The 14,163-nt window shown below is 38.3% G+C and overlaps 1 protein-coding gene across 3 annotated transcripts in view; it reads right to left on the bottom strand.

Annotated features, from left to right (window-relative positions):
* The window catches only part of LOC306850988 (schwannomin-interacting protein 1-like), a 250,253-nt gene that overhangs the window by 4,519 nt on the left and 231,571 nt on the right, over window positions 1–14,163 (bottom strand). For all 3 annotated transcript variants that reach the window (XM_079386982.1, XM_079386983.1, XM_079386984.1), the window contains 2 exons: window positions 12,497–12,614; window positions 3,427–3,624 (listed from right to left, as the gene is read on the bottom strand). In XM_079386982.1, coding sequence (XP_079243108.1) covers window positions 3,427–3,624; window positions 12,497–12,614 — 316 coding nt within the window. The remainder of the gene's footprint in view (window positions 1–3,426; window positions 3,625–12,496; window positions 12,615–14,163) is intronic.

Raw genomic sequence — 14,163 nt, 5'->3', positions numbered from 1 at the left:
TATTATAGGTTTGCCTGCACTGATATTACGAGATGAAAACCAAACTTGATCTCATCTGATCTGAATAATAACACTATTGCTTTCTGTAGCGACGCGTATAGCTAAAAGTGAATACGTTTCATTTTGCAACACTGTTATTTTCCTGGTTGTTTCTAAACCTGCTTTAAAATAATCTGTATTGCATAAAGCACTACAAAAATGAATGTGACTTGACTAAAAGTGGTTCAAGTGTGTTCAGGTGTCCAAGTTTCAATGGCAAGTTGATAAGACATCTGATATATATATGAAAGAATCAAATGCTTTAACAGAGGTGTATGTGGATATATGATAAAATCGGATTTTCCTGCTGTCTCAATCCCAAAGTCTTCAGTTTTGACACAAAAGTACTGTATACGCCATGTGACAGTGTGTGTGAAAGTTTCAAGTTATGACTGATAAAAATGTGTAAATGAGAGTTGCATGTTGTTGCATCATCTACAGGCCCTGGACAATTCAGCACTGCAATCTGAGTCTGAGAATGGACGTGACCCTAGCATACAGACAGGAGCTGTGGATGCTGACCCAACTCTAACACACGACAGAGTAACAGCTCTGATGTGACGTGGTGTTATACAGACCTGATCTGACCCTGCAGCACAACACCAGTGTTAAGTCGCTGGGGTAATAGCCAAAAATACATTGTATGGGTCAAAATGATTGATTTTTTTTTTATGCCAAAAATCATTAGGATATTAAGTAAAGATCATGTTCCATGAAGATATTTTGTAAATTTCCTACTGTAAATATATCAAAACTTCATTTTTGATTAGTAATATGCATTGCTAAGAACTTCATTTGAACAACTTTAAAGGAGATTTTCTCAATATTTAGATTTTTTTGCTCCCTCAGATTCCAGATTTTCTAATAGTTGTATCTCAGACAAATATTGTCTGATCATAACAAACCATACATCAATGGAAAGATTATTTATTCAGTTTATTTATTCAGATTATTTATTTCAGATGATGTATAAATCTCAATTTCAAAAAATTGACCCTTATGACTGGTTTTGTGGTCCAGGGTCACATATAGTCACTCCTCAGCAAGTTGAGAGGAGGTGATCTAAGGGTGGGCTGTCCCGAGAGACAGCACCAGAGCCCCGATGTGTTTGGAAGGAATTGTCAGAGCAAAGGTCAGTTTTGTTCTCATGTGCAGCAGCGCTGGAGGAGCTGGCAGTGAGCTCAGCAGATGCCCTCTGAGAGTGCATCACGCCACAGTTTCGATGTCCGTCTCTCTGTGGGCAGTGTTTTACGCTGCATGCGTGTGTTTCTCAAGCTGCGGGAGAATTCCCCCCTGAGCGTCCCCCTGTGGCGTAAGCCTGACGTGAGGTGCTCGCTCTTCATGGTGTCACTCCAGAGTTTCGAGGAAGAGGCTAAAGCATCTGCTTCCTGCAGTGTGTGTCACAGTTTCTTCAGTTCAGCGGTGGAGTGGAGGCGTTCAGTCACTCCTTCTCCTGGAACTCTGCTTATATCACCATTACTGTTTTGATTGTATATCTATATATAAACTGACCAATACACGTCACCTATAGTGTGTCATGATAATATTCCATCTGTGTAAAGACACCACAGACTACTCATTCAACCCTAAAACATAAAGACATTTATATTAGTGCTGTCAAACAATTAATCGCATCCAAAATAAAAGTTTTTGTTTAGATAATATATGTGTGTATACTGTGTATATTTATTATGTATATATGAATACACAAACATACAGTATATATTTTGAAAATATTTACATGTATATACATTTATATTCTTATATTTTATATTCTTATATACATAACAAATATACACAGTATACACACATATATTATGTAAACAAAAACTTTTATTTTGGATGCGATTAATCATTTGACAGCACTAATATATATATATATATGCATTTTTCCATATGTAAAATACAGTTTAGCATACTTTTAAAAAGAGTACTTATTACAGAAATAATATACACTGCTGTTCAAAAGTTTGGGATCAGTAAGATTTTTTATGTTTTTTAAAGAATTTTCTTCTGCTCATCAAGGCTACATCTTTTTGATCAAAAATATAGAAAAAAAGTAATTTTGTGAAATATTATTGCAATTTAAAACAGTTGTTTTCTATGTGAATATGTGTTAAACTGTAATGTATTTCTGTGATCTGCAGCTGTATTTTCAGCATCATTACTCCAGTCTTCAGTGTCACATGATCTTCAGAAATCATAATAATATACTGATTTATTATCCATGTTGGAAACAGTTATCTCTGCTTAGTATTTTTTGGGACCTGTGATACTTTTTTCTTTTATAAATAAAAAGTTCAAAAGAACAGTGCTTATTCAAAATATAAATTTTGTGTTACAATATACACTACTATTCAAAAGTTTGGGGTCAGTAATTTTTTTTTTAAAAGAAATTAATACTACAATGTATAAAAAGTGACAGTAAAGACTTGCATTGCTAGAAAAGATTTATATTTTTAATAAATGTTCCTATTAAATACAATTTTTATTCAACAAAGAATCAAAGAAAAAAGTATAACAGGTTCCAAAAAAATATGAAGCACCCCAACAGTTTCAACACTGATAATAAATCAGCATATTAGAATGATTTCTGAAGACTGGAGTAATGGCTGATGAAAATTCAGCGCTGCATCACAGAAATATAGTATATTACAATAAGACAAAAATACTATAAATTACAATAATATTTCACAATATTACTGTATTTTCGATCATATAAATAATACACATATTTCGATAACTGTTTTATTTTCTATTTAATAGGTTTATGTGACTTTTTTTATTTTATTTTTTAAAGATTTTTATTTTTTTAAGTTTTTTGTTTTCCAAGCCATTGTTAGACGCCAGTGTTTCCTGCATGCAAAGATTTGATAAAAAAAGCAGTATGATAGCTATTAAACTATTTCTTGTTATGGTTTTAAATCTGTATTTAACCTCAGAATGATCTCAAAGTAAAAAGAGGTGCTAAAGTCTGATTTAGTGGTGGCTGTGCTTTAAAACGAAATGATTATAATCTTAATTCAAGTGATGAAGGATTGTTGCAGTCTGACAGTAATCAGTGCTGAGTTCTTCTGTAAGGTTAACCCTGCCTGCTTTAAATGTCTGAAAATGATTAAGAGTTAAAAACAGTAGAAATTTAGAAAAGTAATCAAAATGTAATCAGTTACTTTAATAAAGTAATTGAAAAAGTTACACTACTTATTCCATTTTAGATAAGGTAACTTGTAATCTGTAACCTGTTACATTTCCAAAATAACCTTCCCAACACTGACTGACTGACTGACATCTTTCTGTAATCAATGACTCTTTGTTTTTGAGCGATCGGCTCTCACTAGCACTGGCTGGAGTTCCTCACCGCTGTGGTTCAGAGTGAAGTACACCTACCAGGTCCGCCACAGGAGACTTCTTACGGTTCTGCTTCTCCACCTCCACCTGCATCTTGGCCATGGGTTTGGCCATCGCGAGAGCCAGCTTGGCCTCGGCCTGCAGCTTCTTCTGTCGGCTCAAGAAGTCCATGTCCTCCAGAGACTCTGAGTCGTCCTCCGTGGTGTCTCTGTCTGAGTAGGACGAGCTCTGTTTGCTCTGAGGACAGATGGACAGAGAGAACAGAACACAAATATGACGCTGGAGCACAAAAGCAGTCTTAAGTAGCACATGTATATTTGTAGCAATAGCCAACAATACATTATATGGGCCAAAATTATCCATTTTTCTTTTATGGTAAAAATCATTAGGTTATTAAGTAAAGATCATGTTCCATGAAGATATTTTGTAAATTTCCTACCGTAAATATATCAAAACTTCATTTTTGTTTAGTAATATGCATTGCTGAGAACTTCATTTGGACAACTTTAAAGATGATTTTCTCAGTATTTAGATTTTTTTTTGCAAATTTAGAAAGTCATTTCTAAAGCTTTGGGACTCCAGCGAACCACAGTGAGAGCCATTATCCACAAATGGAGAAAACATTGAACAGTGGTGAACCTTCCCAGGGGTGGCCGGCCGACCAAAATTACCCCATCCAATGACTCATGACTCATCCAAGAGGTCACAAAAGACCCCACAACAACATCTAAAGAACTGCAGGCCTCACTTGCCTCAGTTAAGGTCAGTGTTCATGACTCCACCATAAGAAAGAGACTGGGCAAAAATGGCCTGCATGGCAGAGTTCCAAGACGAAAAACGCTGCTGAGCAAAAAGAACATAAAGGCTCGTCTCAGTTTTGCCAGAAAACATCTTGATGATCCCCAAGACTTTTGGGAAAATACTCTGTGGACTGACGAGACAAAAGTTGAACTTTTTGGAAGGTGTGTGTCCCATTACATCTAGCGTAAAAAGAACATCATACCAACAGTAAAATATGGTGGTGGTAGTGTGATGGTCTGGGGCTGTTTTGCTGCTTCAGGACCTGGAAGACTTGCTGTGATAAATGGAAACATGAATTCAGTTGTCTACCAAAAAATCCTGAAGGACAATGTCTGGCCATCTGTTTGTGACTTCAAGCTGAAGCGAACTTGGGTTCTGCAGCAGGACAATGATCCAAAACACACCAGCAAATCCACCTCTGAATGGCTGAAGAAAAACAAAATGAAGACTTTGGAGTGGCCTAGTCAAAGTCCTGACCTGAATCCTATTGAGATGCTGTGGCATGCCAGCATGCTTGAAAACCCTCCAATGTGGCTGAATTACAACAATTCTGCCAAGATGAGTGGGCCAAAATTCCTCCACAGCGCTGTAACAGACTAATTGCAAGTTATCACAAACGCTTGATTGCAGTTGTTGCTGCTAAGGGTGGCCCAACCAGTTATTAGGTTTAGGGGGCAAGCACTTTTTCACACAGGGCCATGTGGGTTTGGATTTTGTTTTCCCTTCATAATAAAAAACTTCATTCAAAAACTGCATGTTGTGTTTACTTGTGTTATCTTTGATTAATATTTAAATTTGTTTGATAATCTGAAACATTAAAGTGTGACAAACATACAAAAAAACCCCCAAAAAAAACTAAATCAGGAAGGGGGCCAACACTTTTTCACACCACTGTATTAGGCCGCTCTCCATCTGGAGCCAGTGAAGCTCAGCATACAGTGGAAACGATTTGATTGTGTTATACAACAGTATATACAACATCTGCATAACAAACTCAAACCCTGATGATCCTGTTCTCCGAAATGATCTGAGACGATCCATGCTTTCTTTTGATAAGACACTTTAAAATTGTCCTGCCTCATTTTACAAATTAACATTAAATGTTATCATTTAAAATCCTAAAGCTTTGTTTATTTCTACGTCCCAGAGTTTTGACACAGTCTCTGATTTTGGATCCACTGTAACTCAGTGTTTGCTGGATAATGAAGCCAGAGATTTGAACATTAGTGCTTATAAATGCAATTATTAAAGTTTTATTTGAGTGTCAGTAAAAGAAAAAATGTGTGACATTTGACATGAACCCCTGTGAAAAACTTTTTATTGAGTGTGCACTTGTAATGTATTCAAATCTTAAAGAGGTCATGACATGAGAAATCAAATTGCCTTGATCATTTGGCATATAAGAGGTTTCATAGATTAAAACATCTTTCTCATTATAAGCAAAGAATTTATTTAATCAAGCTCCAAAAATGGCTTGTTTTGGATCCGAGGTGCAAGGTGACGTCACAGGGGCACAAACATTTGCTTAAACACGCCTCCAGAGCAAGACATCGACGAATAGCCATCTTCTCACCATAGGCCCCGCCCACTGGCACTCAGTCACTTAACACTTGATCACGCTGAATGCGAGTGTTGCGTCGCATTAAATCAAATAGAAATCACAATCACAGCCGCTATCTTGTCTACACTGGATACAGTATACAGATGCACGTTCACAGATGCACAGTCCACCACTCGAGTGGCATTAATGGCACCCCGGATCGTGTCTGAGGATTGATCGGAGCATTTTGTTTTGTAAACGAGGCACAGTGTCATGGAGAGTTCACAAAGAAACATTTAAGACATGAAGTGGTACTAGATCTGCATCATAATCCGTAAGTAAATGATTTCATAATGCTTTGTCTGGAAAGGACCGTTTTATTTTGATTATGTTGCCAAACACAAAAGCAAGGGGGCGTTGATACTGTTTCCAGAGGACACTGCTACTCCTGCAGCACTCTCCAATAATTTCTCATTTTCCCACACTCCCCATCCGACTGGAAGAGGTGGAGGTACTGGTCTGCTCATCTCTAATGATTGGAGATTTATTCCTTTACCCTCTGTGGGTATTAACAGTTCCTTTGAATCACATTCAGTCTCTATTACTCACCCTTTTAAAATTCATTTTGTAGTTGTTTATCGACCCCCAGGACCACAAGGTAACTTCTTGGATGAATTAGATGTGCTGCTCTCAACCTTTCCTGAGGATGGTACTCCCCTAGTTATGCTTGGAAACTTCAACATCCACCTAGATAAACCCCAGGCTGCAGACTTCCACACTTTGCTTGCCTCTTTTGATCTCAAGAGAGTGTTAACTGGCTACTCACAAATCAGGCAATCAACTGGACCTTATTTACACACGTCACTGCTTCACTGATCATGTGCTGGTTACTCCACTGCACACCCCGGATCACTTCCTCCTCACTCTTAAACTCAACATGGTTCCTGACACATCACATACCCCTCCACATGTCATCTTTCGACATAACCTACGCTCACTCTCACCCTCCCAGCTATCTGCTATGGTTTCATCTTCGCTTCCTTGATCCTATTCCATCTCATCTCCTTCAAGCCATTTCTCCTGCAGTTGTACCTGCACTCTCTCACATCATTAACACATCCCTCAGAATTTAGACAGGCTTAAGACACTACTTAACAAACCCACCCTTAACCCATCTCTTTTAGAGAGCTACAGACCAGTTTCCCTTCTTCCTTCCATTGCAAAAACACTTGAACGAGCTGTGTTCAACCAAGTCTCTACCTTTCTCACACAGAACAACCTCCTCGACAGCAACCAGTCTGGTCTCAGAAGTCGACATTCCACCTAGACTGCTTTGCTCTCAGTTGTTGAAGCCCTAAGACTTGCAAGAGTGGCTTCTAAGTCTTCATTACTTATCTTGCTGGATCTGTCCACTGCTTTTGACACGCTGCTTTTTGATCCTCCTGTCAACCCTATTGGCAAAGGGCATCTCAGGAACCGCACTCCAGTGGTTTGAGTCTTACCTCTCAGATAGGTCCTTCAAGGTATCTTGGAGAGGTGAAGTGTCCAAGTCGCAACATCTAACTACTGGGGTGCCTCAGGGCTCAGTTCTTGTACCACTTCTCTTCTCTGTCTACATGACATCACTAGGTTCTGTCATTCATAAACATGGCTTTTCATATCACTCTCTCTCATTCCATCCTGATGATCCGACGATAGCTGCTCGCATCTCAGCTTGTCTAACAGACATTTCTTGCTGGATGAAGGACCATCACCTTCAACTCAACCTTACCAAGACGGAACTGCTTGTGGTTCCATCAAACCCATCGTTTCATCACAATTTCACCATCCATTTAGGCACATCAACCATAACTCCTTCAACAACAGCCAGAAACCTTGGAGTTGTAATTGATGATAAGTTGAATTTCTCAGACTACATTGCTAAAACTGCCGGTCTTGCAGATCTGCTTTATTCAACATCAAGAAGATCAGGCCCTTTCTTTCGGAACATGCTTCACATCTCCTTGTTCAGGCTCTTTTTCTGTCCAGGCTGGACTATTGTAATGCTCTCTTGGCAGGTCTTCCAGCTAGTTCTATCAAACCTCTACAATTAATCCAGAACGCGGCACCAAGATACATTTTTAAAGGACCAAAAATAATGCACGTCACACCTCTGTTCATCAATTTGCACTGGCTACCAATAGCTGCTCGCATACAATTCAAGGCATTAATGTTTGCCTACAAAACCACCACTGGCTCTGCACCCCTTTACCTAAATTCATTATTTCAGACTTATGTGCCTCTAGAAGCTTGCATTCTGCAAGTGAACGTCGCTTTATTGTGCCATCCCAAAGAGGCACAAAATCACTTTCACTGACTTTTAAATTAAATGTTTCCTCCTGGTGGAATGACCTGCCCAACTCAATCCCAGCAACTGGGATTCAATAATCGGCTAAAAACACATCTTTTCCATCTTTATTTGACCCTCTATTTCTAGCCCTCTCTATTCTTAAAAAAAAAAAAAAAACTAACAAAAAATATCTTCTAATCTTTTTGTATTCTATCTATTTGTTTTCTTTTTATTTATTATATAGTAAAGAAAAAAACTTGCTACATGTACTGCATTAAGCTAACTGAGACTTGTTATAGCACTTGTATCATTGCTCTTTTGTTGATTTTGATTGCTTCCATTGTCCTCATTTGTAAGTCGCTTTGGATAAAAGCGTCTGCTAAATGACTAAAATGTAAAATGTAATGTAAAATGTTTGCGGTAAAACTACTTTTACTGACAAGAATTACAGACAAGCCTTAAAGGACCCACCCCTTAAAAACAACTCGTCTTAGACAGAGGGTCAGAATGGGGGATGAAAATAATATTTTTTCCACATATTTATTTAGTGAAGTGAAGTGACATTCAGCCAAGTATGGTGACCCATACTCGGAATTCGTGCTCTGCATTTAACCCATCCAACGTGCACACACACAGCAGTGAACACACACACACACACACACACAGCAGTGAACACACACACACCGTGAACACACACCCGGAGCAGTGGGCAGCCATTTTATGCTGTGGCGCCCGGGGAGCAGTTGGGGGTTCGGTGTCTTGCTCAAGGGCACCTCAGTCGTGGTATTGAAGGTGGAGAGAGCGCTGGACATTCACTCCCCCCACCTACAATTCCTGCCGGCCGGAGACTCGAACCCGCAACCTTTGGATCACGAGTCCAACTCTCTAACCATTAGGCCACGACTTCCCCATTATTTATTTTGTGCAAAAAAATTATAAGTAAAAAAAGAAAAAATGCCTTTATAAACATAATGCCTTTATAAACACTGTACTTGCAGATAATTGTCAGATGTTGCTTGTGTTTTTGCTTAGTTTTCTCCCTGTTCCCATTTGCCTGCCTGAGTTCCCTAACTAGTTTGTTAGGGACCCATTTGTAAATTCTATGGGTATAGCTTCCGCTTTCATCCGCGTCAAGCTACTTTTGCTGCTTGATATTGACAATTGGTGTGTCTTACTATATTTAACGTATAATCTTAATTATGAACACACTGGTTTGTAGTGCAAACAGTTTTACCATTTACTGCATGTTGTTATTGTTCTCGTTATTTCCTGATAGCAGCGGAAGAAATGAACCGGAAGTCTCGCACATAGGCTTACTTCCAAGCTGAAGAAAAAGGTGGATATAGTAGGGGAACTTACCGTTAACCAGGTTTTTACTGTAGCATTTTTACAGTCTTTTTAAATTCACGGTCAGTTTTTTACAGTGTACTTCTGCTTGTGGCGAAGCTAAATGTAATGAGCTTTGATTCTTCATGTGGCTTTCTCTTTTACCACCTGCATTATTATGGTGGTTGTCAGTATGTTAAAGGTACAAAACAGATTTTACCAGCAGTGTGTGTTGTTGAATTTACTGGTTTACATTCAAATTTCCTTGTTTGTAAATTACAGTTTTATATGGCAACCACAGCTGCCAAAATTATTTTGTAAAAACTACAGATTTTTTTTTTTTTACAGTGTTCACATCCTGCTGTAAAGCAGCTCCAACAAGCCAATAGTGTCATTCTACAGCTCAATTCAGTTCAGTATTGATTCAATTCAGTTGCACAACTGTGTAAAATTCATACAGTCGTACATACTCTATATACAATGTATATGTGCATATGCATGTACAGTATTGTGTGAGTGCTGTGCTCCACTGCACTCTGAACAAGCAAAAGACACACGAGAGCAGTGTTTTACATTTTTCACATCTGTGTGTAGTTTGGCGTGTATGTGGCTAATTATTTTATGTTTGTGTAGTTACTATGACAAAATACCATTTTTAGAAGAGTTATAACAGTTTTCAAAGAAGTGTGTTTTGTGGTTTTGTGTGTAGAGTTTTGAGAAATGGAGCCATAGTTTCAAAAACTGTGTGTAAACATCTTGAAAAAAAACTGTAACATGCAATTACAGATTTTACAATGTAATTGCAATATTTTTGCACTAATAACAGAACCTTCATGTCATTTTTCACATGACACATAATTCACAACTGATGATTTTTCAAAGCATTTAAGACTTTTTTCAAATGCTTGGATACAATACACATGAACCAACGATCTTTTGTAAAATCTTTTGTAAAAATCGCTGGTTCAAAATGACACAACTTAACATCAAAGTATTACTATTTCAAAATTCAACTCACACGTTACATCTGTATTGAGTGTTTATTGATTTCATTATAATGATCTAACTATCAGTTGATACAACTGCTCAAAATGCTACGTAACTGTAGCATAACTCTTGAAGCATAGTTTTTATGGGAAATGATGAACAATATTAAATGTTTAGATTATGAAAGCAACTGAGGACTGAGTATGTTCAGTTTCAAGATGCCTGTTGTTGGGAGAAAAAATCTCCTAAAATTCTATATCATTGTTATCAGTATTTGTTTTTCCTACAGTAAATGGCTTTTTAGAGGGTGATAGAGCTGGAAGCTGATGAAAGCCATTCATATTTCTGGATGAGGGAGGCCAAGAGATGGAGGAGAGTTTGAGAGCCCAGCGGGTGAGAGGGGCCCAGAATGATGTTTGCTGGGGGCCGACCAACCCCCACTGACTGTGATTTTGAGAGGCCCCATAGCAAAATCAGTGCAATGGGTCCAGAATTCCTAGCGATGGCACTGAGAGCAATCATGGTTTCAGGCTCATCCACAGTTTATCAGCTTGTATTTACCCCCATACTCCCCTTTCCTTACTGTAACCCAACTGAGGAGTTTTTCTCCACATGGAGGTGGAAGGTTCACAATAGGCTCCTCACAAACAAGTCCCTCTTCTCCAGGCTATATAGATGATGTGTGCAATGACATCACAGGAGGAGACCAATGTCAGGCCTGTATTTGCCATGCAGGAAGATTTTTTCCCCCAAGATGTTTAACTAATGAAAACATCCATTATGATGTGGATGAGAACCTGTGGCCAAATCCACAAGACAGGGTTGATAAAAACAGAAGAGCAGTGAGGAACTGTGACTTTTCTTATCTATCTATTTTTTTTTTTTTTTTTTTTTTTTTAAACCTGTTGTGAGTTGATTATTTCATCAATAATTTTCAAATGTTTAATGATTCCAGTGTCTGTACTTTTCTCTCTGGTCTATTACAATGATGTATGAATGTGGAGAACCATAATGAAAGCTGCATCATGTGTTTTGAACAACTATATTTAATGATTGTACTAACAACTAAACAGTGAAACTGTGGGTATCGTGTGTGGGTGATCTAAAGTAATGTTCTTATGATAGTTCATAATAAATTAGTTTTTTGAACCAATACTTCTGCAAATGCAAGGCTTCTTTAAAGATATGAACGCAATGTGGAAAGTTTTGAACATTGGATAGCCTGTGTTACAAATAATTAACAAACAATCAAATCAATTTAAATCAAATAAAGTTTTGAGTTTTGTGTCTAGAGTTTTGAAAAATGACATGAAGGTTCTGTTATTAGTGCAAAAATGATTGTAAAAAACTGTATCTGAAAACATTACCATCAGTTCACACTTACTTATATTGTTTTTTAAGTATATTATTTCTATAAGAAGCACTTGTTTTTATACAGATGCTGAAGTACACTTGTTTTCACAAGAGCTTTCACATTCAATAACTGATCTAACTGTATATAACTGTGTGTGTGTGAGAGAGTGTGTGCGTGTGTGTGTGTGTGTGTGTGTGTGTGCATGTTTATGTGGTTTATGAGGACACAAATGTGTATAATGACATGGGTATGACAGAGGTATTACAATATGAAGGTGGTTTATGAGGACACTGCCTATGTCCCCGTAATTCAAAAGGCTTAAAAACATACTAAATGGTGTTTTTTTGAAAATCTAAAAATGCACAAAGTCTCCTGTGAGGGCTAAGTTTAGGTGTAGGGTTGGTGTAGGGCAATAGCACACACAGTTTGTTCAGTATAACAACCATTACACCTATGGAGAGTCCCCATAAACCACAAAAACCAACATGTGTGTGTGTGTGTGTGACTGATGAGTGTTGATGCTGAGGTGTGTTATAATGATTGTGCTGATGAATGATGATTGCACAGGGTCAGTGTAGGTGGGGTCATTTCTCTGGCCTGTGACCCTCTCTGACTCAGCCGTAACCTTACAGTAATGTCTGCTGGGAAGCCAAGGCTTGCGAACAACATCCCCAATTCAGGGGCATTCTGGATGGTGCTGTCTCAAGACGCTGTTTCTGTGACCTCTGTTAGAGGAAACATCACCCATGAGTGTGTGTGTGTGTGTGTGTACCATGGGAGACAGCGGTGTGTCCAGGCTGGTCTCTGTCTTGCTGTCGTCTGCATCGCTGTCTTTGTCGCTGCCGCTGTCATTGACGAAGCAGATCTGCAGGTTCATTCCACTCTGAAGCCTGTGAGGATATGCAGTGCTGTTATTCACTCAATCAAAGCACTGCCGTTAAACATTTCAGCCCAGAAACTCAGTCAGGCTTCAGTCAGTTTAATCATTACTAATGTAGAACGATGATATGTCTGTATTTGAAATCGCTCTGGGAATGTCTGCTTTATGTTTATGCTCTTGTGTACAGTACTTTGGTTGATTTTGATGGTTTTGGATGTGCTGTATAAATAAAACGGCGTTGATTTGAGAAAAGCACACAGTGAGAGCACTGGAATACCCGCGGTGACATCAGCAGCAATGTCGCCAGGAGTCACACAAAGCAGTGAAACGCGCAGGAAAAGGAACTGCTGAGGCATCAGAAAACTGGCCTCGAGGATCCAGCTGAACGTTACTAGAGCGCTTCACTTCACGCTCTGTGTGGTTTGCAACTGCTTGCAATTTAGGACATTAAAAATGGGATTTTTGTGTTTTAGCAATAAAATGTCATGAAGAACAACATAAAAATGTAACAAATAAAAAATGTCTGATTGCAGATTTAGTCGACATGGCTGAAATTAAAAACGTGCTTTTTTCTACAAAGAATTGAATACAATTCCACAGTTAAAGTCAGAATATTGACTGGCGTTACATCTATCATATGGAAATCACTCTCTCCTTAAAGCAAGACACAGAAACATTGAACTTACTAACTAACAGTACACATCTTAACAGATATCACCATAATTCAGCAGTTTATTCATCACAGTTAATGAGAGCAATGTTTTGCATGACAGACGTTCTGAAGTGTTGTTTTAATATGCATCATGGATGAAGCCAGGCCAAATTCTCATTTGATTCTGCTGACATATTAAAGGTTTTTACAGAGGGGATTTTGCATTTCTCTTTTTATCACTCCATAAATCACAAACAGCCAGAAAACAGGCAAAACAACAACAACAAAAATAAATCAATGTGAATGATATATGAACAAACCATAAAACCACAACATTTAACAACAAACCTCCATAAAACCCTTCAGAATATAGATAGTGCTCTCTCTCTCTCTCTCTATATATATATATATAGTGCTAATATATAGTGCTGCTGAAGTGAAGATATGTATTATGATTAAAGTCAGGTGCAGATAGAGCAATATGGACACTGAAGATATTAAAAGAAGACAAGTTATGGAAGCAGAACAGCTCAAAATCTCCAAAGTGACCAGTGCATGAAAAACTATTTTGCCTGTAGTGTCCCGTCTTAAAGATCAAGGGATTTTCATACGGCTCTAGCAAAAGTAAGGTGAATCTAGAGCAGAACGCTGTGGGTCACAGTGTTGGTGTTTTACTGTAATGACAGCAGCATTACGACACTGGGTCAACATGACAGAGAAATGACAAGAAGTGCTCATCACGGTCATGTGAAACAGAAAGTGTGCAGCAGGGATTCAGGTTAAAGTTGTGTGTGTGTGTGAGAGAGAGAAGGAGCTGCTTCCCTTTTGGGAAGAGTGTGTGTGTGTGGGATGCGGAGCTGCAGGGGGAAGCCCTTCATGTTCATAGAGAGAGTGTTTGAAAGCTCAA

This window comes from Barbus barbus, assembly GCF_936440315.1.
Source record: "Barbus barbus genome assembly, chromosome: 31".
In the NCBI taxonomy this organism is placed as follows: Eukaryota; Metazoa; Chordata; class Actinopteri; order Cypriniformes; family Cyprinidae; genus Barbus; species Barbus barbus.
The sequence above is the reverse complement of the archived record's forward strand: the minus strand, read 5'-3'. Positions and strand labels throughout refer to the sequence as shown.